We start from the raw sequence: 26,791 nt of genomic DNA, 5'->3' as shown, positions 1-26,791 counted from the left end.
ATTGTGACCTGAGTCAAAGGCAGACGCTTAACTGACAGCCATCCAGGCACCCTGTCCAATGAGTTCTTAAAAATGCCTTTCTCATCTGTCTGTATCTCCTCTTAGCTTCTTTATGGTGCACAGGGAAAATGATACATTCGTTGTTACTATTCTCATCTTCCTGTTTAGTGTTTATCTACAGGTGGATTATTACATTTGAAAGTTGAGCATGGGGATGAATAACTTAATCCTGGGTGCTACTGACAGTCTTAATTTGACAAGTATAGACATGGGGAAAAAATGAGGAAAATAGGGTGTGGAGGAATAAAACAAAGGGAAAGGCTGGGGATCAGTGGAGAGGGAAAAGAAAAATTTGATGTACTGTGCAAGAATTAATAGTGTCCACTGACAAAAATGTTCATTATTAAGACAATGAAGTAACACAGAACAATATACAATGTTAAAAAATAGTTACACTGACAACCTTCCCTGACACATGTCCCCCAACACTGTATTCCCTCTCTTGACTAGTGGCATCATTAACTACCATCAAGCAAGAAACCTGGGCATGACATCTAACTTCTCACCACCTGCCCACCCCACTTACAACTAACTGGTCATGAGGTCCTATCAATTCTCCCATTATTTGCCTCTTGGGCTCTCAACTTCATTTAGGCCCTAATCATTTGTGGCTGGGGCTATTAAGTAGTTTCCTAATGGCTCTGCCTAGGATTCTAATTCTCCTCTACAGAATGATTTTTCTGAGTGTAATGGTTAACAGCATAGACTCTGAAGCCGGACTGCCCAAGGTTCCAATCCAATTACTTCCTAGCTGTGTGATCACGGAAGTTCTTTTGTTAGATCTTTCATCTGTAAAACAGAGCTGAAACTAGTATCACCTCATAAGGCTGCTGTGGGGTTTAAATGAAGTGTTATATAGGAAGTACTCAGAACCATGCTCTGAGTCACTATGTTTTTTTTAAAGATTTTATTTATTTATTTGAGACAGAGAGAATGAGATACAGAGAGCATGAGAGGGAGGAGCGTCAGAGGGAGAAGCAGACTCCCCGCCGAGCAGGGAGCCTGATGTGGGACTCGATCCCGGGACTCCAGGATCATGACCTGAGCCGAAGGCAGTCGCTCAACCAACTGAGCCACCCAGGCGCCCCCTGAGTCACTATGTTTAAGATTGTTTCTCTCCAGTTTATAATCCTTCAGTGGTTCCCTGTCTAGAAAGCTACCATATCCCACTTATTAGCCAGGCAAACTCCTGCTTAACCATTAGGCCTTGGCTCAAGGGTCTATTTCTCACAAGGCCTTGGGCTACTCATTAGGCATGGGTTTTCTTCTTCCTTTGGGCCTTCACCTTGAATCATTCACTGCACTCAGCACACTAGTGCAATAATCTATGTACAAGGTTATCCTCCTTAGGGAAAGTGGGAAGTGAGCTACTTGAAGGCAGGGAGAGTGGCTTTTTTTTTTTTTTTTTTAAATCTCCAGGACTAAGCAGTGTGCCTAACACAGAGTAGACAATTAGAAGCAGTGAATAGTATTAAGTATATATGGATATAAGAAAGGACTGGGAAGGGGGGAAAAGTCACTTGCTTTGCTGTGCTGATTGGATGAGGGGAATTTTAGCCCCTGTTTTTTATTTTATGTGGTTTCTGTAATACAAAGTTAAAGATGGCTTCCATGTATCCATATAACCAATTGCCCTTCTTCCCCCTGGTTAAAAGAATAGACTGGACTAAAAAATGGGACTACTACGTAGTAATAAAAAATATTAAATCATGATGAGTTTCAAAAACTTCTACTAAATAAGTGACACACACACACACACACACAAGAATAGACTGGAGTGAGCCCGCTTGAGTTAAAATGCGGGTTCACCACATAAGGCAAGTTGTTTAACCTCTAGGGCTGCTTCTCATCTGCAAAGTAAGGATGACAGCAGCACCTACCTAACAGGGCTGATAGAATTAAACACCCACGTGCTCAGTAAGTGTGGGCTAAAGTAGTCATTTCTTTTTTTTTTTTTTTTTAAGATTTTTATTTATTTATTTGAGACAGAGAGAATGAGAGAGACAGAGAGCACATGAGAGGGGGGAGGGTCAGAGGGAGAAGCAGACTCCCCGCCGAGCAGGGAGCCCGACGCGGGACTCGATCCCGGGACTCCAGGATCATGACCTGAGCCGAAGGCAGTCGCTTAACCGACTGAGCCACCCAGGCGCCCTAAACTAGTCATTTCTACAACAGTTCTCTCCAGGACTTGGGAGCCCTTCCGTCCATTACCACTTTTGCCCTGTGCTATCCCACTTGCTTGCTGTAGGCCACACCTCTCACCTGGGGCCCGCACCTCCTCCTGATCCCTGAATTCAGAATAATTTTAATAATCACACACATGCATTCTTGAAAATCAGGAGATTAAATGGGCAAAAAAGGGAAAAATTAACTCACTGGGAGTCTCACCATACAGTTAACCTCTGATTACATTTTGGTATATACGTTTTAGATTTTTTTAATGCAAATACATTCATATTCGTATTTTTCTTAGCAAAAACGAGCTCCTGTTATACAAACGGTTGAACCCACCCGTTTACTTTAAAACCCATCCTCAAGCCACCGGCCCTGCCCCAGCCCGACCGTTTCCCCCACTTCCCTCCCCCAAGTCGGGCCTTGACTCTGAAGCCCGGCCTTCCCCGGGCCCGGTTCCGGCCCCGGTTCCGGCCCCGGTTCCGGCCCCACCTGCCAGGCCCCGGGCCCCGCCCCCGCCGCGGCCGGTTTCCATCCCCGGCCCCGCACCCCGCGCTCGCCGCCACCGGGGGCCCGTCGCTCGCGGCTCCTCCAAGCCACCCGTTTCCGGTGGGGCCAGGCGTCTCCGCGGCGGCCAGATGCAGGCGGAGCGAGGAGCTCGGGGCGGCCGCGGCCGCCGGCCCGGCCGTGAGCGGCCCGGCGGAGACCGCGAGCGGGCGGGAGCCGCAGGGGCAGTGGCGAGAGGCGGCGGCGGCGGGGACAGTGGCGGCCGCCGGGGTCGCGGCCGGGGCTTCCGAGGCGGCCGCGGCGGCCGCGGAGGAGGCGCCCCGCGAGGCGGCCGCCGGGAGCCAGGAGGCCGGGGCGCCGGGGCCAGAGCGCCGGTAAGAGGCGCGGCCGGTGGGGTCGGGGTGGGATCGCGTGGGACCCTGAGAGGGGCGGGCCGCGAGGCAAGGGGGCGCGCGCGAGCCGGGCGGCGGCGGCTCCCGCGCCTGCGCGGGACGAGCGGAGGGCGGCGGGGGCGCGCGCCGGAGTGCACGTGGCGCTTCTAGGGGTGAACCCCCCACCTCCCCGGCTACCTCCACCCGGAGCTGGGGTGGGAGTGGCGGCTGTCGGGGGCCCGCCGCCTGCCGGAGGGGTTGAGACCGGAATAGCTAAGAAACCAGGGACGGAGGCTGTGTGTCCGGGCTGCAAGGCTAGCGCACCCCTTGAATTCGGGTGGGGTGTCCGTGTGATTGACCCTTATGGGGTGGGGGTGTGGCCAGGGCTTGGTCTGGAGGAGCTGAGACTTGGGCAGCCTTACAGTACCGGCAGGCATACCTGTTATTAGGAGGGAAGGGATTTTTTTTGGGGGGGTGGGGGTGGGGGTTGTGTTCACTGTGCAAGGCCTAGCACATGATAGGATAATAAAGGTTTACTGAATGAGAGCATGCCCCCATGGACTGGACTCCATAGTATTTCGGGGCGGGATCAGATGCACCGTTCTCTTTCAATAGCATAGTTCTCTTTTATTATATATGTATAGGAATCAGGAGTCACTGCCCTTCGTTTTTAAAATTTTCAGTCTGGAAGTAGATGTTTCAGCAGTCAGGTATGAGTTTTAATAGCAATGTGATCGACCTCATTCACACATTCATAGAAGGACACTTCCTACAGCTCGAGTAGGGAATGATAGGCAAACTCTTACTCGATTGATTTCAGCTAAAGGGGTTTCAGTACAGTCTCTTTATGCTGTTCTGTTATTTTAAAATGTGTACTACAAAACTCATCTATTTGAATTCTCGCGTTCATAGATTAAAAAAAATTTTGGTTGAGGCAAAATTTCCTGTTACTGAAATGTTTGGAGTATCTTGAGCTCATAGTAGGTAAGGTGTCCCTAAAGATAGTAATTTTATACAGAAATACAATTACTTGAAACAAAATTAGAAAACTTAAAATTAACTGTAACATATTTAACCTGGTTAGGATTACGGTAGGTAATAAGTAAAATCTGATTGTGTTGTGAAGAAATTCTTAGTTTCAGTTTAGCAGGAATGATGGAAACTCAGATCAATCTAGTGCACACTATGTAACACATAATCCTTATAACAACTTTATACAATTGACTCTTGAACAAGATGGGTTTGCAGGTCCACTTATATGGGGATTTTTTTTTTTTTTTTGGTTACTGTTAATGTATTTTCTCTTCATGATTTTCTTAATGTTTTCTCTAGCTTACTTTATTGTAAGAATACAGTATCTAATACATGTAACATACAAAATATGTCTTAATCGACTGTTATTGGTAAGGTTTCCGGTCAACAGGTTATTAGTTGTTAAGTTTTTAGGGAATCAACAGTTACACATAGATTTTTCCATGGCACCCCTATCCTGGGAGGTATGCAAGGCTCAATTGTATATGTTGCATATATGTGTATATATAACTTGATTACAACTTTACTTCTTAAACAACTTAAGGTTATTTAAACTTTATAACAACATCATTTTATATCTATTTTATATATAAAATTTTCATTTTTTAAAAAATTATGTTCAATTAGCCAACACACTCATCATTAGTTTTTGATGTGGAGTTCAACGATTCATTAGTTGCATATAACACCAAGTGCTCATCACAACACGTGCCCTCCTTAATACCCATCACCTGGTTACCCCATCCCGCCAACTCCCATCCCTTCTGTAACCCTCATTTTGTTTCCCGGAGTCCAGAGTCTTTTGTGGTTTGTCTCAGTTAATTGACTTGCCTAAGCTTTTATAACTAGTGTCAGAGCCGGGGTTTATACCAAGCTGCTTTTGACTCAACTCTGTTTTATCGCTTACATTTTTGTGAACCAGTCACCACTTTACTGAGAACAAGGTAGACACTCTGGCTTCATGGATCATGTTTTAATAGTAATTGTAGTAATCGTACCTTTGGTACTGACTGAAGCGTCCGGCACATAGGCCTTTAATAACAAGTGTCATTAACTTCTTGAATTGAGTGAATGAAGGTGCTTCTATCTTACTCATTTGACCAAAACGGTGGTGTAGCGTGTAGAAAGTAAATAATATGTTTTTTGATATGCTGATATTGTAACCAATTCTGTTAACACTTAGGCTTTTATCCCTTTTTGGGATAGCCTTAAAAAAAAAAATCCCATCTTATATTTTCTTTTGGGATTTTTTTCACTTCCCAGTTTCATGGTTCAGTGTGTTAGCGTGTGTGAATGTGTGGCCCAGCGCTTGGGTCATCACAGAGAGCTGCGGCCACCAGCGCTTCCACCTGTTATCCCTGCCCTCCTCTTGTCAGTCCAAGCTGCACGAAGAGACGTTGGAAGGATTACTCCTTCATTTTGGTCTGGTTTGTGACCTCTGAGTTCCTTCCACTTCTTAGATTCTGAAGTACCAGTCATCTTTAGACCTGCTAAGAATACCATTCTTGGTGCCTAACGATTAAGTGGGACAAGACTGATTGCCCTGCCTGAGGCCTCCTTGTTCTCATGTTCCATGTTGCATTTGTGTCCCAAATGGTGAGTAATTGAAATGATCAGAAAGAAAACAATTCATAATAGAGGTTTAGCCAAGTAAAGACCAGTTAGTTACCTAACTCCAGAATTTAATACTATTTACGCCTTCTGCTTTCTACTTTGGATCACTATACACATGTGGTTGATACATGGAAATCAAGACAAAATAAAACTCAACAACTTCGAGACAAGTCGTACTCCAGGGGAACTTTGCTGAGCACATTGTGTCTGCTAGTCTCTTGCACTTAAATCATTCCCTCTGTAGATGGCATGAACCCTAAGTTTATGGAGTTTGGGTAAGCATATCATAAGGCTAATTATCTTCATTGAATATCCACTAGAAGCCTGGTATTGCCCTGGATGTAGTCATTAACTTAAAAAAAAAAAGCTAGGATTTGTTAGTATTAAATTTTTCTTTTTGATGAGCTACTACAGAGAGGGCGTCAAGGCCTAATGGCAGTCCTTGGAATGTTTTTTTCTTTTTTCCTCCTCCTAGTACCTCACATTTATTGAGCACTTAGCATGAGGTGAGAAAACTGAGGCACAGATAACTCACAGTTAGGAGAGGTTAAGTAACTTATCCATTATCACGCAACCAGAAAATGGCAGAACCTGGATTCAACCCAGGCATTTTGATTCCAGAACTGTTTTTTCAGCTACTTCCCTAAACCACCTCTGGAGTGATTTGAGATTTGAAAAGGGATGTGTGGCGGACTGTTGTGTGATCCTTTCACACACTTTTGTTTTCCTGATGTCCCCAAATGGTAATAAGGATTTGAAGTAGTACTGATACCATATTCAGTTATTGTGGATGAGAGCAGATCTTTGCTTTCTTGCTCCACGTTTATACGTTTATACGGCAGCTGCTTTTAGTAAGAACTTGGAGGTATTTTTTTTTTCCCCGACCAAAGTTTTGCTTTGCAAACAATAATATAAATCCTTTGCCTGAATAATAATTAATCCTAGATGCCCTTGACATTTTCATTGCTCTATTTCAGTAAAAGGGAAATCTCTAACTTTGATGGTCAAGCTTACCGTGAATCTGGAAGAGGAAAAGATGTCTGACCAAAGTTGCTGGCAGGTTTCTAAAGCACTTGCTCCTTCATGGTTGCTGAAAGGAGTCCCCCTCGCTGTGTCAGCCAGACAGAGATTGAGGACCTACTAAAGTTCACACTTGACAGCCTCTAGGCTGTATTTCCCCCTTTTCAGAAAGCCTGAAGTAAATTTGGTTAGCAACTGAACGTGCTCAAGTGTCCTAAAAGAAAATTGCTTTAAGATTAGCTCTTGGTAAAGGGCGCCTGGCTGGCTCAATCGGTAGAGCATGTGGTTCTCGATCTTGGGGTTGTAAATTTGAGTCCCAGATTGGGTGTAGAGATGACTTAAAAATAAAGTCTTTAAAAGAAGAAAAAAAAGATTAGTTCTTGGTAATCCATGGAATTGGCCCTTTACCCTGCGGCTGCAGACCACTCCTCAAAAACTATTTTGGCATCTTTATCCTTGCTAATGTATACTGTTTTGAGGTCTGCTTTTCTCACTGACCATTATATCACTTACATATTTCCATTATTGATACATTTTGCTAGTATTCTTAAAATTTTTTTGATAAATTATGTATGACTTGTACATAAAATTGAACATAAAATTTCCAGCATATTGTATACTTGACATTTTAATTAATTAAGTGCATAGTGACTTTTTAAAAAGATTTTATTTATTTATTTCAGAGAGAGAGAGACCATGAGTGGGGAGGAGAGGGAGAAGCAGACTCCCCACTGAGCAGGGAGCCCAATGCAGGGCTCGATCCCAGGACCCTGGGATCATGGCCTGAGCTGAAGGCAGACCCTTAACCGACTGAGCCACCCAGGTGCCCCTATATTTGACATTCTAAATAGAACTGTCACATCATTCTTATACCTGGATGGAGTCTAAATACTACAGTGATTTGATACTCACCATCATCCATTTAAGAATCACATTAATAAGCTCTTCTGCAGTGAGAAAATTTATATTATTTCTTCTTTTTATTTCATGTTTTAATTCCACATCTTCTGTAGAATTTTATCCAATGTAACATATTTTCAAACCTGAAAACTTTTTAGCAATCACTTCTGCTTCCTGGTAACAAATTTTGATTTTTTTTTTTTTTTTATATCTTGTAACCTTAGGGCTTGGGTGTAAAATTTTTTTCTTTTTGGTTGAATTAAGATTACATTGATTAATATACAATTTATTTTAATTAGCAATTGTTACACATAAAGGTAAAATTTTATTGTGAATGGATCTCATTTTCCCTAATGAATTTATGTAGGTATCCATGGATGAATATTGCACATTCCTGAATGAGATAGGATTCAGAATCAATTCTCTTCCTAATTTTTATTTTTATAGGTGTAAGGACTGAGAAACATTAGTAGATGGTAATGGTTGGAGTTTCATCATATGTGTTACTCAATTCTGTGAATACCTTTCTAATTATATACCAAAATCATTATTATAAAATTTTTTTTTAATCTGTCAGCTGACAACCGGATTAGGTCCTCCTTCAATTTTGTTGAAAGCAAAGAATTGGAAACTTCGTGCCTCGCAAAAGGACTTGTTACTCGGTCTTTAGAGTTACACTTTCTCAACATCTACACCTATATTAAAAAAATTATCCCTTTGCTTGCTCAGGGAATGCACCACAGTCAGAGTGAGAATGGCGGAGAAGGGGTTGCCGGTCCTCAAGTACTTTCTAGGACGGCTTTTGGGAAAGAGTTTGGACATTGATTGAGTAACTGAGACTTAAGAATCCTTGCTCATATATTTTTTGAGAAATCTTCATGAATCCCCAGCTATATGTATACTCCATTTTGGGCCTGTTGACTAAGATCACATTACTTACTTTTTTTTTTTTTTCAGGAAGATAGTTTATTACATGTATTTACCCAGAGAGTTGGTTTTGTTTTATTTATTTATTTATTTTTTGGTGTGGGGGCTATGCACCACTTGCAGAATATGGTTTCTGATTGTTGTCATTCTTAACAGTGTCACCATTTTTGTTTTAACTGATGCTAGGATGAGAATTGGCAAGCTCATAATTTAAGACTACCAGGTCTGTTTCCTGGGGAATTAGTTACTAAGCCTGTTTTTTCTAGGAAAAGTAGTAATTATTTTCCATAGTACTTGGCAAGTGAGCTTTAGAGAGGCTGTATAGATTATTTGGTCCTACCCACAATACAGCATGTTTTTGTTTTGTTTTACTTTTTTTTTTTTTTAAGTAAATTCTACCTGCAACATGTGGCTTGAACTCACAACCCTAAAATCTGCTGACGGAGCCAGCCAGATACCCCTCTAGACTTTTTTTTTTAAAGTAGGCTCCATGCGTAGTGTAGAGCCCACCACGGGGCTCAAACTCATGACTGTGAGATCAAGACCTGAGCCGAGATCAAGAGTTGGACACTTAAACTGACTGAGCCACCCAGGCACCCCCCTCTAGACTTTTATAAAAAAGAAATTAAGTGGTTGAAAATGTGTTTTCTATTCAGATGTTACTGTTTCCTGATGCACTTTGAAATATCAAAGGGAGAAATAAAGACCATACTGACACATAATTATTTCTCTTTTATAGGAATGATTGATGAGCTTGTTGGGACATTGGATTCATTCATTTTGAAATTTCATTTTCTTTCATTAGAAGCCATTTGTGTATGTGTGAGTACGTGCGTGTGTGTTTGTTGAGGTACCAAGAGCAAATGGTTTAATACTGTTAATTTTTTTTTCTTTTGGATGGAAATACTCAACAATTTTGTTGGTTTGAAAATTTTCTATAAAGGTGTCATGGGGCAGTGCATAGGTAATTGATATAGATAATATTTCACTTTTGAAAGAAACAGGGTTGCTGGAGGGGAGGTGGGGGGGGATGGGGTAACTGGGTGATGGACCTAAAGGAGGGCAGTTGTAATGAGCACTGGGTGTTATACGCAAGTGAGAAATTATTGAACACTACATCTGAAACTAATGATGTACTATGTTGGCTAATTGAATTTAAATAAAAAATTAAAAGAAAACATTTCACTTTTGAATGGGTGCCAAAGGACATTGACAAGAAACACAAATCGATGTGCTAAATTTTATCCTGATGTTGCTAGGATACTATTTTAGAATTTGACCAACCAATTTGTCCATCAGCCTTAAATTGTTCAAAAGACAATTTCTGTAAAAACAGCACTCCCAGGGATACTGTTCCCTACCATCCATGTCATGTCATTGATATGGGCAAACAGCAGGGAAATTAAAAAATATGTAGGAGATTGATAGAATGAAATCCCTGTTGTATATACTTAATCCTCCCTTTGTGTCCTCTTGCTATTAAGGACTGAAACAAATATGTCTGATCAGTACTTCTCTCTCTCTTTTTTTTTAAAGATTTATTTATTTGAGAGACATGGAGAGAGCGTGAGCATGGGGAGGAGCAGAGGAGCAGACTCCCTGCTGAGCAGGGAGGATCGGATGCAGGGCGCTATCCCATGACCCTGGGATCTGAAGGCAGATGCTTTAACCAACTGACCCATCCAGGCACCCTTCAATACTTCCTTAGTACCAAGTCAAACCTGTGTTGAGGGATAGCAAACATTTAAAAAAAATTTTTTTAAAGATTTTATTATTTATTTGAGAAAGAGAGAGGGATAGAGCACAAGCAGGGGGAGCAGCAGAGAGAGAGGGAGAAGCAGGCTCCCCGCCGAGCAGGGACCCTGGGATCATGACCTGAGCCGAAGGCAGACGCTTAACCGACTGAGCCACCCAGGCGCCCAGGGATAGCAAACATTTTAATATTAACCTAAGCAAAGCATAATTGAGATGACAGAACTGTTACCAAAAATTCATATATATTCTTGGGTTATCAGTACTGTGATTCCTCCCTTTCTGTATTTAGCGGTGGGAAGTTACTAGTGTTGAGAGATTTTGTTAATGCATGTGTATTCTGTGAAATAATTAGTTACCCTATTTAGGTTTCTATAATCGCTGGCTTGAAAAGATCATTAACAGCTACATTTGGGGAAAATTTAAAGTATTTAGTGAGTATTCATTCTCAAAGTCTAATTAATGCAGTGTGGGTTTCATTTAAATAGTGGATTTGGAATCTGTGGTTCTATTTTTGATCGAAAGGTCATATCCCAGGAGCTGGCTTCATGATATTAAGGACTGAGATTCTTCCCCCTCATTTTTTCCTTTCACTACAAGGCTGATAATAAAATAACATGTCTTTGATATTTGGGCTAATTAAAGCCTAGTCTTACTGAAAAAGGCTCAATCCCTGTTGCAGATACATAAACTTCAAGTCCTTCCAAAGAAGTTACGAGTTTTCTGGGAGCAAAGCTTGATGACAAATGAATCTTTTTTGAAAGACAAAGTTGGCTTCCTATTTTCCCTTATTAATCTTCACATCAGGGGCACCTGGGTAGCTCAGTTGGTTAAGCGACTGCCTTTGTCTCAGGAGTCCTGGGATCGAGTCCCACATCGGGCTCCCGGCTTGGTGGGGAGCCTGCTTCTCCCTCTGACCCTCTCCCCTCTCATGCTGTTTCTCACTTTCTCTCTCAAATAAATAAATAATAAAAGTCTTTAAAAAAAAATCTTCACATCATTTCCAAGTTGTGTTTTGGTTTGTTGCTTCTTTACTATGCCAGTATGAATTTGTAGAACAATTCCTGTTTTTTTTTAAAGATTTTTTTTTAAAGATTTATTTATTTATTTATTTGACTGAGAGAGCACAAGCAGAGGGAGAGAGGGGGGAAGCAGGCTTCCCGCTGAGCAAGGAGCCCGATGTGGGACTCCATCCCAGGATCCTGGGATCATGACCCGGGCCGAAGGCAGCCACTTAACCGACTGAGCCACCCAGGCATCTCGAACAATTCCTGTTTTAAAAAAAATATTTTTCTCCTCTTAACAGCCAAGAGAATCATTGAATTAAGAGGTGACCAGGAAATGTTATTTTAAGAGCACGTATTTTATGTTCACTGAAAGGAGAAATAAAGTAGACAAGTTGATTTTTCATTTTACAAAATGGAAATAGACCTAAAAGAGATGATTTTTACAGAGTTGGTGGGGAGGGGGGCTCAGGTTTGTGCCTCATCTCTTTTCCAGTTGACTTCCTGGCAGGCAGGGAGGGGAGAACAAAGTGCTGTTAAAGCTTGAGGATTAGTGTCCACTCTGGTGGGTGGCACCACAGTGATTTCATGCAGAATGGGACCTCTGGAAATATTAGAGTTGAAGAATTACAGAGAATAATTATTATTTCAAGGTACTCCTTGGATTGTTGTAAATCTTTGGTTAATTTAAATTGTTACACACATCATTTTATGAAGATGTTAGCACCTAATTTATACTTTATATTTTTTACTATATTCTGGGTGACATTCACTTATATGTGCTTGATGCATATTACATCATGATCTTCATTATGTAATTTCTTCAGTTCCAGACTTATCTCAAGTATGACCTCTCTCAACATGCCTTTCTCGGTTGTGAAAATTAATCTGTTGGGGAGCCTGGGTGGCTCAGTTGGTTAAGTGTCTGATTCTTGATTTTGGCTCGGGTCATGATCTCAAGGTTGTAGGATTGAGCCCTGCATTGGGTGTGGAGCCTGCTTGGGATTCTCTCTCTCCCTCCTCTGCCCCCCGACAAAATAATTAGTCTGTTTCCTTTCCTTCCCTTTTGTATCAGTGATACAAGTATCTCCTAAATCAAAAAGTTTGACCTATTCTGTTTAATGACAGAAAAATACCAAGAAGAAAATAAAAATTACCTATAAAATTACCATCCAGAAATAATCACTGTTAACATTTTGATGTACATTTTCTCCCATATAAAACTGGAAAGATACTGTGATAAGACTTTTAAGGGAAAAAAGAGAATACTGTGCTTATGTAAAAATTATGATAACCTGCATGTATTAGGACCCTAAAAGGATATAAATACATATCAAACTATTAACTGTGTTTGGAATGGGGAAAATATAGGGATTATGTGGAACTTTACCTTTTTTTAATTCAAATTTTTAAACATGTATGATCAAACAAATATGTTCTACTTTGAAAAGAAGATTATACACATGTACTTTGATTATTAAATAAGGTGAGACAAGCAGGCAAGATGATGCATAAGGACTATTATATATGATGTATATGTAAATAATAGGGTGATAGGATTGTGTGCTGTCATGCACTGTGGTAAGTACAAACAAGTTTTGTGGGGAAAGATGATCACTTTACTTTAGATAGGCTTGATACCTGTCTCTCTCTCCTCCCATTTCTGTCTCTCTACATATACATGCACTATTCAGCACAAGGCTTGAACTCTTGACCCAGAGCTCAAGACCTGAGCTGAGATTGAGAGTCAGACACTTACCTGACTGAGCCACCCAGGCACCCCTTAAAGATTTTTTTAATCTTGAAGAGTAAATAGTTGACATAATGCCCCTTTACCCCTAAACACTTCAATGCATATTTCCTAAAAGCAAGGAAATTTCATACAATCATAGCACAATGATTGCAATTAGGAAATTAACATTGATGGAATACTATTATCTAACTTTATTGAGATTTTGCCAGTTGACTCATTAATGTCCTTTATCAGGCTTTGGATCTTGAGGCAGTGACCTATAGATGGGGGACAATTAGAGATTATTCACTATGGCAGTTACCATGGCATCGTATCTCATCTATTTCTGTTACGTTACTGTATCTGAGTTCTCAACAGCCTGTTTCCTGACTTTTGTTTTCCTCCAGCCTCTAGATTTCTCATCAATTTTAGGAGCTACTTTAGAATTAGGAAATTCCTTTAGTAAACTCCTTTTCTGCTTAAATTAGCCAGAATTCTGTAGTTTGTAATCCATATTCTACTGTTATATTTTTCACACTTCCCATTTTTCAAGATCTTATTCCTCCTTTATTTTATTTTATTTTTTAAAAGATTTTATTTATATGAGAGAGAGAGAGAGAGCACATGAGAGGGGGGAGGGTCAGAGGGAGAAGCAGACTCCCCGCTGAGCAGGGAGCCCGATGTGGGACTTGATCCTGGGACTCCAGGATCATGACCTGAGCCAAAGGCAGTCGCTTAACCGACTGAGCCACCCAGCACCCTATTCCTCCTTTATTGAACCCTCAGTTCAAATGCCACCCTTCTCTGTGAAGCTTCTGGTTTTCCTCAATTAGCAGTGTTACTTCAGAAACATATAGCACTTACTTTCATCCCTCATTTTATTACAGTTAATTATTTACTTCTTGTATGTCTGTTTCATTAATTTTAAGCTACCTGAGGGCCTGTACATGACACAGCATTAGGATTTTCAGAAAGAGTTCCATAAGCGTTTGTTGAATGACTAATAGCATTGAGAAGGTAATTTGGAAGGTAAATGGTGCAAGCTAGAGCGAGTGTGTTTTTAGGCAGTGTCATTTTGGGAGTTCAGGACAGGAGAACCCTTTATGTTTCATTTGTGTTTGTTACACTATTTGAAGTACTCTTCTTTTAATGGTTGAAAGCTCAGTAGCTAAAAAGAGATTGCTCACCCAAGGGCCAGATTTATATACAAACATTAATTCACATTGGATTTTATATTCTCCTAGTTCTAAGTCTATTAAACTTTATAATTCAGTGCAAACAACAGATATTTTAAAACAGGAATTATAGTATCCAGAGATTTTTTTTTTTTTTAAGTAATCTCTACACCCAGTGTGGCACTTGAACTCTTGGCCTTGAGTTCAAGAGTTACATGCTCTATTGACTGAGCCAGGCACCTTGAGAGATCTTTTATCTAGAGAACCCCTTTTCACTATTTTGTTCTCTTTTTATCTGGTTATACTCAATTTGTTATATATATTAATCAAGCTTTATTCTTACCTTGTCTATACGTCAGATTCCTTGCCACTTTTACCTTTGCCATTTTTTGGGGTCAGTTATTAAATATTTTTAAAGCTGATTATATAATTCTGTATTTTTTATTATGATATTTGAAATGGCAGATTCTGTAAGAAATTTTAGTGTTTATTTTATGTTTTTTTTCCTTAAACTGTTAGTGATGAATTGGCAAGAGAACATACTTATTAAATTTAAACTATAATTTATTTGTAAAAATGTGCTGTGTTTATTTTATGTGGAAAATAATGGGATTAGAGAAATCTTTTTTTAACCTAGCAGGGAAGAATGAAAGCACACCAGCATTAACGTTCCTTTATGCTGTAAAGTTAGGTCAGGACCTAACCCAGGCCCGAGCATTCTTGTGGCTCAAATTTTGTTTTCTTATGATTTTCTTATAATTTTTAAATTGTTACACACATCATTCTAGGTAAAAGATACTAGCATCATAGCAACACTTTTAAAACCCTGGGGGAACATAGACAAGTATCCAGTATTTAGAGACATTTACATTTTTAGCATAATGGTAAAATTTTAGGGTCATAACAGTAACGATACAAAGGCCCTTCATTTTGATGATGGCTAACTGTATTCAGTTTGTGGCAACCAGTTCTCTTTTCTGGAATATTTTGGCCTGAATTTTTAAATTATTATTATTAATTGTGTTTCTTTTGATAAATGGAAATTGTGGGTTTTTTATTTGTTTTAACGAGATGGTGGAAACATAAATTAGATTGCTTACAAATATTTAAAAATCCATGTTAATTTCCTTGTGGATAAACTTCATAAGGAAAGTACATTATAGGAAGAGCCTTTTAACTACTGGGTATTTACCCCAAAGATACAAAAGTAGGGATCTGAAAGGGTATGTGCACCCCGACGTTTATAGCAGCAATGTCCACAATAGCCAAACTGTGGTAAGAGCCAAGATGTCCATCGACAGATGAATGGATAAAGAAGATGTGGTATATATATACAATGGAATATTATGCAGCCATCAAAAGGAATGAGATCTTGCCATTTGCAACGACGTGGATGGAACTGGAGGGTATTATGTTGAGCGAAATAAGTCAAACAGAGAAAGACATGTATCATATGATCTCACTGATATGAGGAATTCTTAATCACAGGAAACAAACTGAGGGTTGCTGGAGTGGGGGGTGGGGTGAGAGGGATGGGGTGACTGGGTGATGGACACTGGGGAGGGTATGTGCTCTGTGAATTGTGCAAGACTGTTGAATCTCAGATCTGTACCTCTGAAACAAATAATGCAATATATGTTAAGGAAAAAAAAAAGAAGAAGAAGAAGGTAGCGGGAGGGGAAGAATGAAGCGGGGGAAATCGGAGGGGTAGACGAACCATGAGAGACGATGGACTCTGAAAAACAAACTGAGGGTTCTAGAGGGGAGAGGGGTGAGAGGATGGGTTAGCTTGGTGGTGTGTATTGAGGAGGGCACATTCTGCATGGAGCACTGGGTGTTATGCACAAACAATGAATCATGGAACACTACATCTAAAACTAATGATGTATGGGGATTAACATAAGAATTAAAAAAAAAAAAGAGCCTTTAAAACTATGTGGGGTTTTTGTTGTTGTCGTTTTTAAGATTTATTTATTTATTTTAGAGAGAGACAAAGAGTGCTGGAGCGGGGGCGGGGGGGCAGAGGGAGCAGGAGAGAGGATCTCAAGCAGACTCCCCACTGAGCAAGGAGCCTGATGCCAGGCTCCATTTCACGACCCTGAGATCATGACCTGAGCTGAAACCAAGGGGGTGTGTGCTTAACTGAAGGTGTCACCCAGGTGCCCCTAAAACTATGTGTTTTTAAAAAAGTGTTGATCATATTCAGTATTGGCTAATACTTTTCTTTTGATGGAAATTGATACAACCTATAAATGAGGCAATTTGACATCAAAATTTAGCCTGTGGCCCCGAAGTTCTGTATTATTTTGTATTCTGTATTATTCTGTATTATTTTGCAGGTATGTCTGAACAAGTTAGCAAATATAAGTGGACGATTATTCATTGCAACATTAAGGAAAAGCTGGAAACAATTTCTAAATAAATTATGGTGTGTCTGTGGAGGAATGCCCAAGTCTGGGGTAGATATGTAAAATGCCCTATATTGAGGGGAGCAGTTACTTAAGGAAAGTCAGTGTGGTATCTTTCCATTTGTGTAAAAAGAAGATATTCATCCATATGCAGAGACTATTTCTAGAAGGCTCTAGGGGAAACATACGTAGTGGTTACCTTTGTGGAATGAGACTAGGAGATAAGGAAGATGAGGGAACTTTTCCTTTTTTCTTTATATCTTTCTGAACTACTTTAATTTTTATTTTGTTACCATGAGCATGCATTACTCATAGGAGAAAGGAAATAAAAAAATATAAAATTTAAATGAACCAAAACTGCTTCTTCAGAGTAGGCCCTAAAAGAAATCCTTAGGTTTAAATGATTATCAGAATCTCTCTGTGAAAGAGGTAGGCAGTATTAAATGTAGTTTTACAGGTGAAGAAATAGTAATTGGGTAGAGTCAGGCCTTTTTAAGGATACAGCCAAGTAATTGGTAGTGGGATTAATATTTGAACTTGAGGTTTCTGACTTCTAGGAGGAGATTTAACATTTTGTTGTGAGTGATCAAAACAATGAATTCTGAATTTTTTTCCTCCTAGAACAATTAAGTACTTTTCGTGTTTTCCCATCAAACATAAATATCTTTCTTTTTAATATAGCAATTGGTTAGGCTATATTGAATTGTAGTTCATCCTTTTGATTTACTGACTTAAGCTTTTCTAGTTTATTCAATATATATCTCATTACTCTTTGAGATAGCAGAAGGTGGAGTGGTTAAATATGGAGATGGAAATTTAAGGTTTTCTACCAAATGACTTAGAAATTGGGATTTCTCACAGAGAACAAATTGATAGCTGCCTGAGGAAAGGGGCAAGGGGAAGGGGCAAAATGGGGAAGGGGAGTGGGAGGTGCAGGCTTCCAGTTATGAAATGAATAAGTCATGGGGATGAAAGGTACTGAATGGGGAATATGATATTGTAATAACATTGTATGGTGACAGGTGGTAGCTACACTTGGTGGGGAGCACAGCCTAATATATAGACTTGTTGAATTACTATGTTGTACACCTGAAATTAATGTAACGCTGGGTGTCAACTATACTTCAATTAGAAAAAGAAATTGAGGTTTCTGCCCAGTATCCTAAAGTCTAGGCATGTGGCTTCACCACACTGCACTCCCCAAGCTGTTAAAATCATACTCCCATTCCCAAATTCTAGTTCCTTAAACATAAGAGGTTCCTGGGCGCCTGGGTGGCTCAGATGGTTAAGCGTCTGCCTTCGGCTTAGGTCATGATCTCAGGGTCCTGGCATCGAGTCCCACATCGGGCTCCCTGCTCCTTGGGAGCCTGCTTCTCCCTCTGCCTTTCTCTCTCGCTCTGTCTCTCATGAGTAAAAAACAAACAAACAAACAAAAAACCATAAGAGGTTCCTAGTGGGCTGCTGTGATATGTGATATTAAAAAGACTGGGAAAGTTTTGCATCCATTTGCCTTCTCAATTTTTTGGTTTCTTCTTTTTCTTTTTTCTAAAGTTGGGACCTCTATAGCCAACAAGTATTAATTCATTCTCATTCCCTCTCTGTCTCACTTATAAAATATTTAAAGATTTTTATTTATTTATTTATTTATTTGAGAGAGAGAGAATGAGAGAGAGAAAGCACATGAGAGGGGGGAGGGTCAGAGGGAGAAGCAGACTCCCTGCCGAGCAGGGAGCCCGATGCGGGACTGGAGCCCGATGCGGGACTGGAGCCCGATGCGGGACTCGATCCCAGGACTCCAGGATCATGACCTGAGTCGAAGGCAGTGGCTTAACCAACTGAGCCACCCAGGCGCCCTCACTTATAAAATATTTAAATGTGAAAAGTCTTTAAGAGATTGCTTGATTTTAGAGTGCGATCATTCTAGTTATAATCAATTAAATCATCCTGTAGATGAAAACAAAAATAAGTGTTAGCTTCACGGTGCTCTGTAAGGACCCCTTCTGGAAATACAGATTGCTTAGAAGTGACCGAAATGCTGATGCCTCATTCCTCTTTGCAAAAAGTTGTGATTAAAGGATTTTTAACCATCAGAAGTGAATGGTAGAGGTGGCACCTGGGTGGCTCAGTCGTTAAGCGTCTGCCTTCAGCTCAGGTCATGGTCCCAGGGTCCTGGGATCGAGCCCCGCATTGAGCTCCCTGCTCCGCGGGAAGCCTGCTTCTCCCTCTCCCACTCCCCCTGCTTGTGTTCCCTCTCTCGCTGTGTCTCTCTCTGTCAAATAAATAAAATCTTTAAAAAGAAAAAAAAGAAGTGAATGGTAGAGTTAAAAGCAAAGTGTAAGTGCTTTTTGGCTTAATCAAATAAAGGACAATCAAGCCATCTGTTGAATGAAGGCTGAACTAGACGTATTAATTCCAAGGCCAGCTTCCAAACAATGAAAAGAAAATTTCTGGGCCATGCCGAGGCCTCAGGTGCAGGCGGCCGAAATGAAACCAGCAAGCAAATCACAGTTTTACCCGTGAACAGCAGGTGGGGTAAGCAGTCCAGCATTTTTCCAACGGGAGTAACACTCATTCCCTGCTTTAGTCATTACACAGATGACCGTGTTCAGACCTTTGTCGAGCCGATCAAAACCACACAACAGCAGCAAAATCTTGGTAGTGATTATAATTCTTTACTTTTCAATTTTGATGGCCTTCTAGATTGTTGATATTACTTCAAACCAGCCTGGAAACTCTGATACACACTCCTCATTCTCTTTCGCTCCTCTCCTCCCCTTGTTCTGTTGGAATAGTACAGGCTTAGCCACAGAGAGAAGAGTAGCAATCAGAGAAACAAGTTCCAGAAGGACACCTTTTGATGATGGGGTTTCTTATCTTTTAGAGGCGTAGTCGTTATCTCTGACCATCACTGTGTATTTCTTTTTTTTTTTTTTTAAAAGGCTTCTTTTTTTTTTTTTTTTTTAAAGGTTTTATTTATTTATTTGCCAGAGAGAGACACAGCGAGAGAGGGAACACAAGCAGGGGGAGGGGAGAGGGAGAAGCAGGCTCCCCGCAGAGCAGGGAGCCCGATGCGGGACTCGATCCCAGGACCCTGGGATCATGACCTGAGCTGAAGGCAGTCGCTTAACCAACTGAGCCACCCAGGCGCCCCATCACTGTGTATTTCATAGTCCAGTGTAATTCAGGCAAGGATAATTAGCAAACCTGTGAGTTTAATATGCTGTTCAATATTTTATCCTTGACATAGGTATTTCTAGATGATGTTGACTGAAACTGACTTGTATAAACTCCAGATCTGGTTATGTATGACCGTATTTGTGAAATTTCAATATAGTTTCATTTGTTACTGAGCATTAATGGCTTAGAGTCAAGAGAGAACTGTACAGAATAAATATTGCGGAATAAATACACTTTGGGAGTTCTTTTATTTTGGGTTATTAGCCTCTTGTATATTGACTTTTGTTTACACTATTTTCTTAATTTTTTGGATTGTAGAAACTGAGTTTATAGTGCAATTTATGTATGTAGAGACAGGTCAGTGCCATAGCCATCTGTACGTCCCTGCTTCTGAAGCTAGTCTGTCTTTAAATACACATTTATTATAAAAGAACAAATTGAAAAGGTATCTTTCTTTTTTAGTGCAGGAGCTGACTGAATACATTGTATAAACACAGACAGTTGGCCAGTGTCCCTCTCTATATCTACAGAATACTAATATATTAACGAACATATAAGTTGTATATTAATATGCTATTTGGAAGCTCTTTATGTTCCCAGCTTTTCCTTTTTGTTTATGGTAATTTATATGACTTGATAGTTTTCTTGAATGAATATTCTCTGGGCAAGATAGCTTTCCTTTTTTGTTTTTTGACCTAGATAGAGATCACTCATGGTGTTACGGACTGCATGGTTATTTATTTATTTATTTATTTATTTATTTATTTGAGAGAGAGAATGAGAGACAGAGAGCACGAGAGGGAAGAGGGTCAGAGGGAGAAGCAGACCCCCCGCCGAGCAGGGAGCCCGATGCGGGACTCGATCCCGGGACTCCAGGATCATGACCTGAGCCAAAGGCAGTCGTTTAACCAACTGAGCCACCCAGGCGCCCACGGACTGCATGTTTGTGTCCTCCCCCCATCCCCAAGTTCATATATTGAAGCCTTAACCCCCCAGGTGACAGTATTTGGAGATAGGGCCCGTGGGGAGGTGATAAAGGTTAAATGAGGTCATGGGGGTGGGGCCCTTAGCTGATAGAGTTGGTGCCCTTCTTAGGAAGAGAAAGACCAGAGCTTGCTCGCTCTCTCCTCAACTGTGTGAAGGATACAGCGGGAAGGTGGCTGTGTACAAGCCAGAAGCAGTCCTCACTACACACTGAATCTGCTGGCACCTTGATCTTGGACATTCCAGCCTCCAGAATTGTGAGCAATACATTTCTGTTGCTTAAGCCCCCCATCTGTGGTATTTTGCTGTGGCAGCATGAGGTGACTAAGACGGAGAGCTAACTCTGTAACCATAAATAAATTGTTTTGTTTTGTTTTTTTTTTTACAGTGGTTAATGTGGAGATTTCAGATGAAGTAAAATAAGAAACTGACAGGAATTTTAATGTGAAGGCCACCTATTACTGAAAAGAATAGCGCAGCCTGGTTTTTGCTGTAGCTTACGTATATCAATTTTTTGATTACTGTCTTTTGATTCTCTTCTTATTCGTGATTATTTACTTCACAGATATAAATAACATGTTTTTCCTTTTCCTTTAATTAGCATGCGGTAGAAAGGCCACCCAATGCTGGGTTAAACGGGCTCTCCCGCTCAAAGCAGGAGAGTTCTGTCTGCAGGCAGTGTATGAATTTTTACCCTTGCTGTAACATATTGCTGCATATTTAGTGGCTTAAAGCAATCCAGCTTTATTATCTTACACTTCTGGAGTCCCTATGTGCATCTGTTTCACTGGGCTAACATCAAGATGTTCATAGGACTGTGGCTTTTTTCTGGAGGCTTGAGGGAGAATGTGTTTCCTTGCCTTTCCAGCTTCTAGAGGCTGCCCACATTCCTTACCACTGAGCTCCTTTAAATTTAAAGCCAGCAAACTAGCATCTCTCCGACTTCTGTGGTCACATCTCTTTCCCTTTTCTCTTTTTCTGCCTCCTTCTTCCACTTCTAAGGACACCTGTGATTACATTGGACCCACCTGGATAATCCAGGGTAATCTCCCTATTTTAAGGTCAGCTGATTAGCCACTTTAATTCCAGTCTGCAATCTTAATTCCCCTTTTCTGCGAACCCAACATATTCACGGTTTCAGAGGATTAGGACATGGATGGGTTTGGAGAAGCCCATTATTCGGCCTGTCAGAGGCTGACAGTATGATCTACTTAAGACAGTATAAGAGAACTTTGTTTTGAAGATTTTTAGAGTTCTTCTCCATCTTTTTCTGGAAGAATCCTGCTGTATGTTTCTCAAGTGTTTAAACCCATGCCCTCTCTTGATAAACCAAAATCTTGTATATTCTATGGTCAATAATAAACATTAGTTTTTTTCTCCCTTATGATATTCCCATAACCAAACTGTCATTCTTCCCCCTCCCCCACCAGCCACCCTATCCTAAGAGCTAAATATGGTTTATCACACCTATATTTAGCCTACATCTGGGCCATTGTTTCAGACTTCTGGGTTATTTTAGGCTCTGAGATAGAGTGTTCACACTTTTGTTCAGACTTAAAATCTGTGTCGTGTTTGCTTTATTCTTATCACCAGCTCTGTTTGTAATTATTTGATATTGCTATTGTGAACTTACTTAAAGAGGCCTAACAAATATTTTCTAAACATGTCTATATACCTAAATAGTAGGTAGAGTGCAGATAGTGCTTGTTCAGAAAAAGTAAAAGACTTACAATCTCAACTGCTTCGTTGATTAGAAGTTAATTTTCAGTCTCATTGTATCAACGGAAACAATTCAAAGCAATAGGACAAGGTGCATACCCTGCAGGGTTATACATACGGAGATGTATCTATCTATCTATCTTTCTATGGTTTAAAAAATAGGCTTTATAGACTTTTTAGAACAGTGTTAGATTTACAGAGAAATTGAAAGAATGGTATAGACAGTTTCCATATATCCTATACTTAGTTTCCGCTATAACATCTCACATTATTAGGGTGCATGTGTTACAATTAATGAACTAATATTGATATATTATTAACTATCTCTCTATACTAATAGAGGGATGCTCCTTTATTGGAATTTGTCTGATGTTTCTTTCAGGATTAGACTGAAGTTATGGGTTTTGGGAGGTAAAGTACCACTATCCTAACATATCAAGGGTACATACTATCATTATTGTTGATGCTGACCTTGCTCACCTAGCTGAGGTAGTAGTTGTCAGGTTTCTTTACTGTAACATTATTCCCATCTGTCTTCTATACTGTGTTTTCTGGAAGGAAGTCATTCTGCAGTCTTTGAAGATGGAGAATCTATGTAAATTCTTCTGCATGGGAGATTTGTCTTCCCCACTTAATGTACTTATTTCTGCTAGTGTGGACTCAATGGATATTTATTTTATACTGTGGGTTATAATCCAATACTACTTTATTTTGTTGCTCAAATTGTTCAGGTTTGACCATTAGAAGTTCTTTCAGTTGGCTCCCGTGCTCCTGTGATCTACCCACATCAGGGTGTGTGTGTGTGTGTGTGTGTGTGTGTGTGTGTGTTTGGCACCTCTACTTTCTGGTACTACAAGATACTCTAGGTTTATCGTGTATATTTTCTGCCCCAGTCTTGGAATCTGCCGTTTTTCTAAGGATACAGGACTATTTTTTGCTGGATCCTGTGTCTTGATGATCAGTCCCATAAACAGTTTGACCAGTTGATTTTGTCTACCATTGCAAACATGGAAAATAGCATCGACTTGATGCTTATATGTAGTAATGTGTGAGCATGTGTGCAAATCCTCATTTTAAAGCTGAAGAGTAAATGAAAACAAAACAAAATAACAGAAAGCCCTCACATGAATCTCTCTATCAGGTATGGCTCACTCAAACAGAGAATTATTTCAAGTGACTCTAAAATGATACTTTGGCTGTGTATCCCTAGTTAGGTGAATGCTAAGAACAAATGTACTTAAGAGAACTTTTAAACTGCATTCAGTATTCTTAGTAGCGATATTGGTATCATTATGTTGAAAACAATAAATATATATTGCAGAGTAAAGGAAATTAGTTACATTAATGTTAGTAAACTAAAACGAAAGTTGTTAGCAACTAAGATTTTCAGAGTAAGAGAGAAGAAAAACTAATCTAAAAATTGTAGCAATTAAGTAAAAAACCTGTAATCTTAAACTTAAGTATCTGTATGAACTTAGACATTTATCTTAGGTATGTGTTTTCTACTGAAAAAGAAACAAAGATAACCCAGTTACAGTGAACACTCTCAGCCTCAGATTATAGTTTCTAAATAGCATTTCCCACTTTAAAAAGACCAGGCATCTTTGAGAAAAGACTGATTCTAGGTGTGGGGCAGAAAGCAAGAATGCTATGAAAGGTTCCTGGAGCTTCCACTGGATAGGACTATTTGAGCATCAATAAGAATAAGAAATGCAGTTGATGGAAAGACAGCAAATATGAGTTTTTAATGATACTACGCCCCCCACCACCTCATTGGTTATCTTTGGAGGCTGCTAGGTAACAATGCACAATTCTAAACATTGATAAAGTAAGGGAAAAGATTTAGCAATTATGCTTTCCTGAATGAACTATATACTTTAGGATAACCAAATAGTTGATGATGAAGGTTTTTTTTTTTTTTTTTTTTTAAGATTTTATTTATTTATTTGACAGAGAGAGACACAGCAAGAGAGGGAACACAAGCAGGGGGAATGGGAGAGGGAGAAGCAGGCTTCCCGCAGAGCAGGGAGCCTGATGTGGGGCTTGATCCCAAGACCCCGGGACCATGACCTGAGCCATGGCATGGCATATGCTTAATGACTGAGCCACCCAGGCGCCCCAGAAAGTTTTTTTTTAAATACACATTGCACCTAATGCTAAAGAAATGATAGAAAATTGCCACTTTTCAGCTCCTAGTGTACTAATCTAAACAGTAACCACTAATGGGTGTTAAACTGGACTGTAATCAGGGCACTAGATAGAGTTGCTAGTTTGTGGAAATAAGTGGGATAGAAGAACAAGTTAAAGGACAACATAAAGAAGCAACAGTCAAATCCAAAATGTGGGAAATTCTGCAGGACAGATCTAGGTTAAAGGAGACTTACAGAGGCATACTAGCCATGTGCAGTATGTTGGCCTTGTTTGGATCCACGTTCTTACAAACCAAATACAAAAGAAAAGATTTGAGCTATTTGGAGGAAATTTGAACATGGTCCAGGTCATGTTAAGGGATTATTGTTTCTTTTGTTAGGTATGGAAAAGACATTGTGTTTATATTTAAAGTTTTTAATGTGAGATATATAATGAAATATGGGTGAAATGATAGATGTGTGAGATCTGTTTAAAAATATTCCAGAAAAAAATCCACTAAAAAGTGTGTGTGCACATGGGTGTGTGTGTTTGTGTTTGAGGAAGCAAAAGGTGATAGATAACAAGACTGGCAAATTATTCATAATTGTTGAAGCTGGGTTATGGGTACCTGGGGATTTAGTGTACTGTGTTGGAAGATTTTTATAAAAATACAAGTTCAAAAACTATAGTCTTTCAGTTTTTTCTCTAGTAGAAAAGGAATAATTTGGCATTTGAAGGTATTTATGATATATAAGTATTGCTTTGGGGGTGGATTAATGGATGAATGATTAATGAATGCTTCATTCATCTTCAAAGTTGTGATTTGACTTTGTATTGTCTTCATGAGCTGTTAAGACTGAGGATGAAGTGGATTGGAACATCATGTTTAGCTCTGAATCTGAAAGTAATTTCTGTGGTTGAGATTGAGAGTGAGAAAGATGGTTAGATCAAACCTTGCATTTTTCATGTCTTTATAGGTCTGCTTTCCCATCACATTTAGGATAAGACCCATATTCTTTACCATGCCATGTAAAGCCCCTCATTATCTGATGCCTGCTTGCTTCTTAGGCCTCATTATTGCCCTCTCTCCTCTAAGTTCCATCCAATGTAGACATTATAATGATGCTGGCTCTGTTTCTGACCCTTGAATGTGCCAGGATTGTTCTCTCCTGAGGGCCTATGTACCTGCTGCCTGGAACATTCTGCCTTTCTATCCCAAATCCTTGCATGGTTTACTCCGTTATCCTATCAGGTTCTCTGCTTAAATGTTCTCTCTGAAGACATTTTCCCGACTATTTTATATCAAATCATGCTCTCATCGTTCTCCAGCTCCTTATCCTACTTTATCTTTATAGTGCCCGTCACAACCTGAAACAACTGTGTTTTTATGTATTTATATAAAATTATATATTCATTCATTTGATTGTTGTTTGATGACTCCGTAAGGGCAAGGAATTTGTCTTGCTTACTCCTGTATTCCATGTACATTAAACAGTGCCTGGAAGAGTGTAGGCTCTTCGTAGATATCTGTTATGTGACTGAATAGTGGATTTTGTGTTGAAGCATGGCATTATTTCCAATATTCTGGAAACAGTCACTTCCATTCTCTGTTAGCAGGTTTATGCTTTTCCTATTACAACTCAAGACCGTGAAGGGGGGTAGGTTTGGCTGTACATCTGAAACTAAATCCACTCTCTGGGCTCCTTTCTAGATGCAGTCCTCTATTTTGTCGTCAACGAAAAGAGCCAGAATGGGTTTAAATGTCTGCTAAAGAAAGAAGCCTCTAACACACGTTTTCTTCCTTTGATGCCCTTAATAGCCTGAACCTGTGTAGGTTAGTTTTTCTTAGTCACTCTCAACATGCCCAAAGAGCAGCTGTTTGCAATGAACAGTTAACCACCCACCTGGCCTCGTAAGCCTGGTGCAACTGGGAGGGAAGGAGGGAGACTGAGGCTTATGGAGCGCGGGGACTAGAAGAGGACCCCTGTGCCAGAGGTCAGGTCGCTTTTTCTTTCCCTCAGTCTTTCTTAAGGATATGCAATAAATAGTGACAGCTAAGATGAGCGTAAAGCATGTGCACTCAATGTCATGGCTTTAGGAGAATCTG

The 26,791-nt window shown here is 40.1% G+C and overlaps 1 protein-coding gene across 1 annotated transcript in view; it reads left to right on the top strand.

The window, feature by feature from the left end:
• Positions 1–2,736: 2,736 nt before the first annotated feature.
• Positions 2,737–26,791, top strand: part of AVEN (apoptosis and caspase activation inhibitor) — a 182,072-nt gene continuing 158,017 nt past the window's right edge. Inside the window, exon 1 of the mRNA XM_045900413.3 lies at positions 2,737–3,113. Coding sequence (XP_045756369.1) covers positions 2,871–3,113 — 243 coding nt within the window. The 5' untranslated portion in view covers positions 2,737–2,870. The remainder of the gene's footprint in view (positions 3,114–26,791) is intronic.

The sequence above is a fragment of the Mirounga angustirostris genome, unplaced genomic scaffold (genome assembly GCF_029215605.1).
Source record: "Mirounga angustirostris isolate CCGP_5_RB_7025 unplaced genomic scaffold, mMirAng1.0.hap1 SCAF_9, whole genome shotgun sequence".
NCBI classification, from domain to species: domain Eukaryota; kingdom Metazoa; phylum Chordata; class Mammalia; order Carnivora; family Phocidae; genus Mirounga; species Mirounga angustirostris.
The sequence above is the reverse complement of the archived record's forward strand: the minus strand, read 5'-3'. Positions and strand labels throughout refer to the sequence as shown.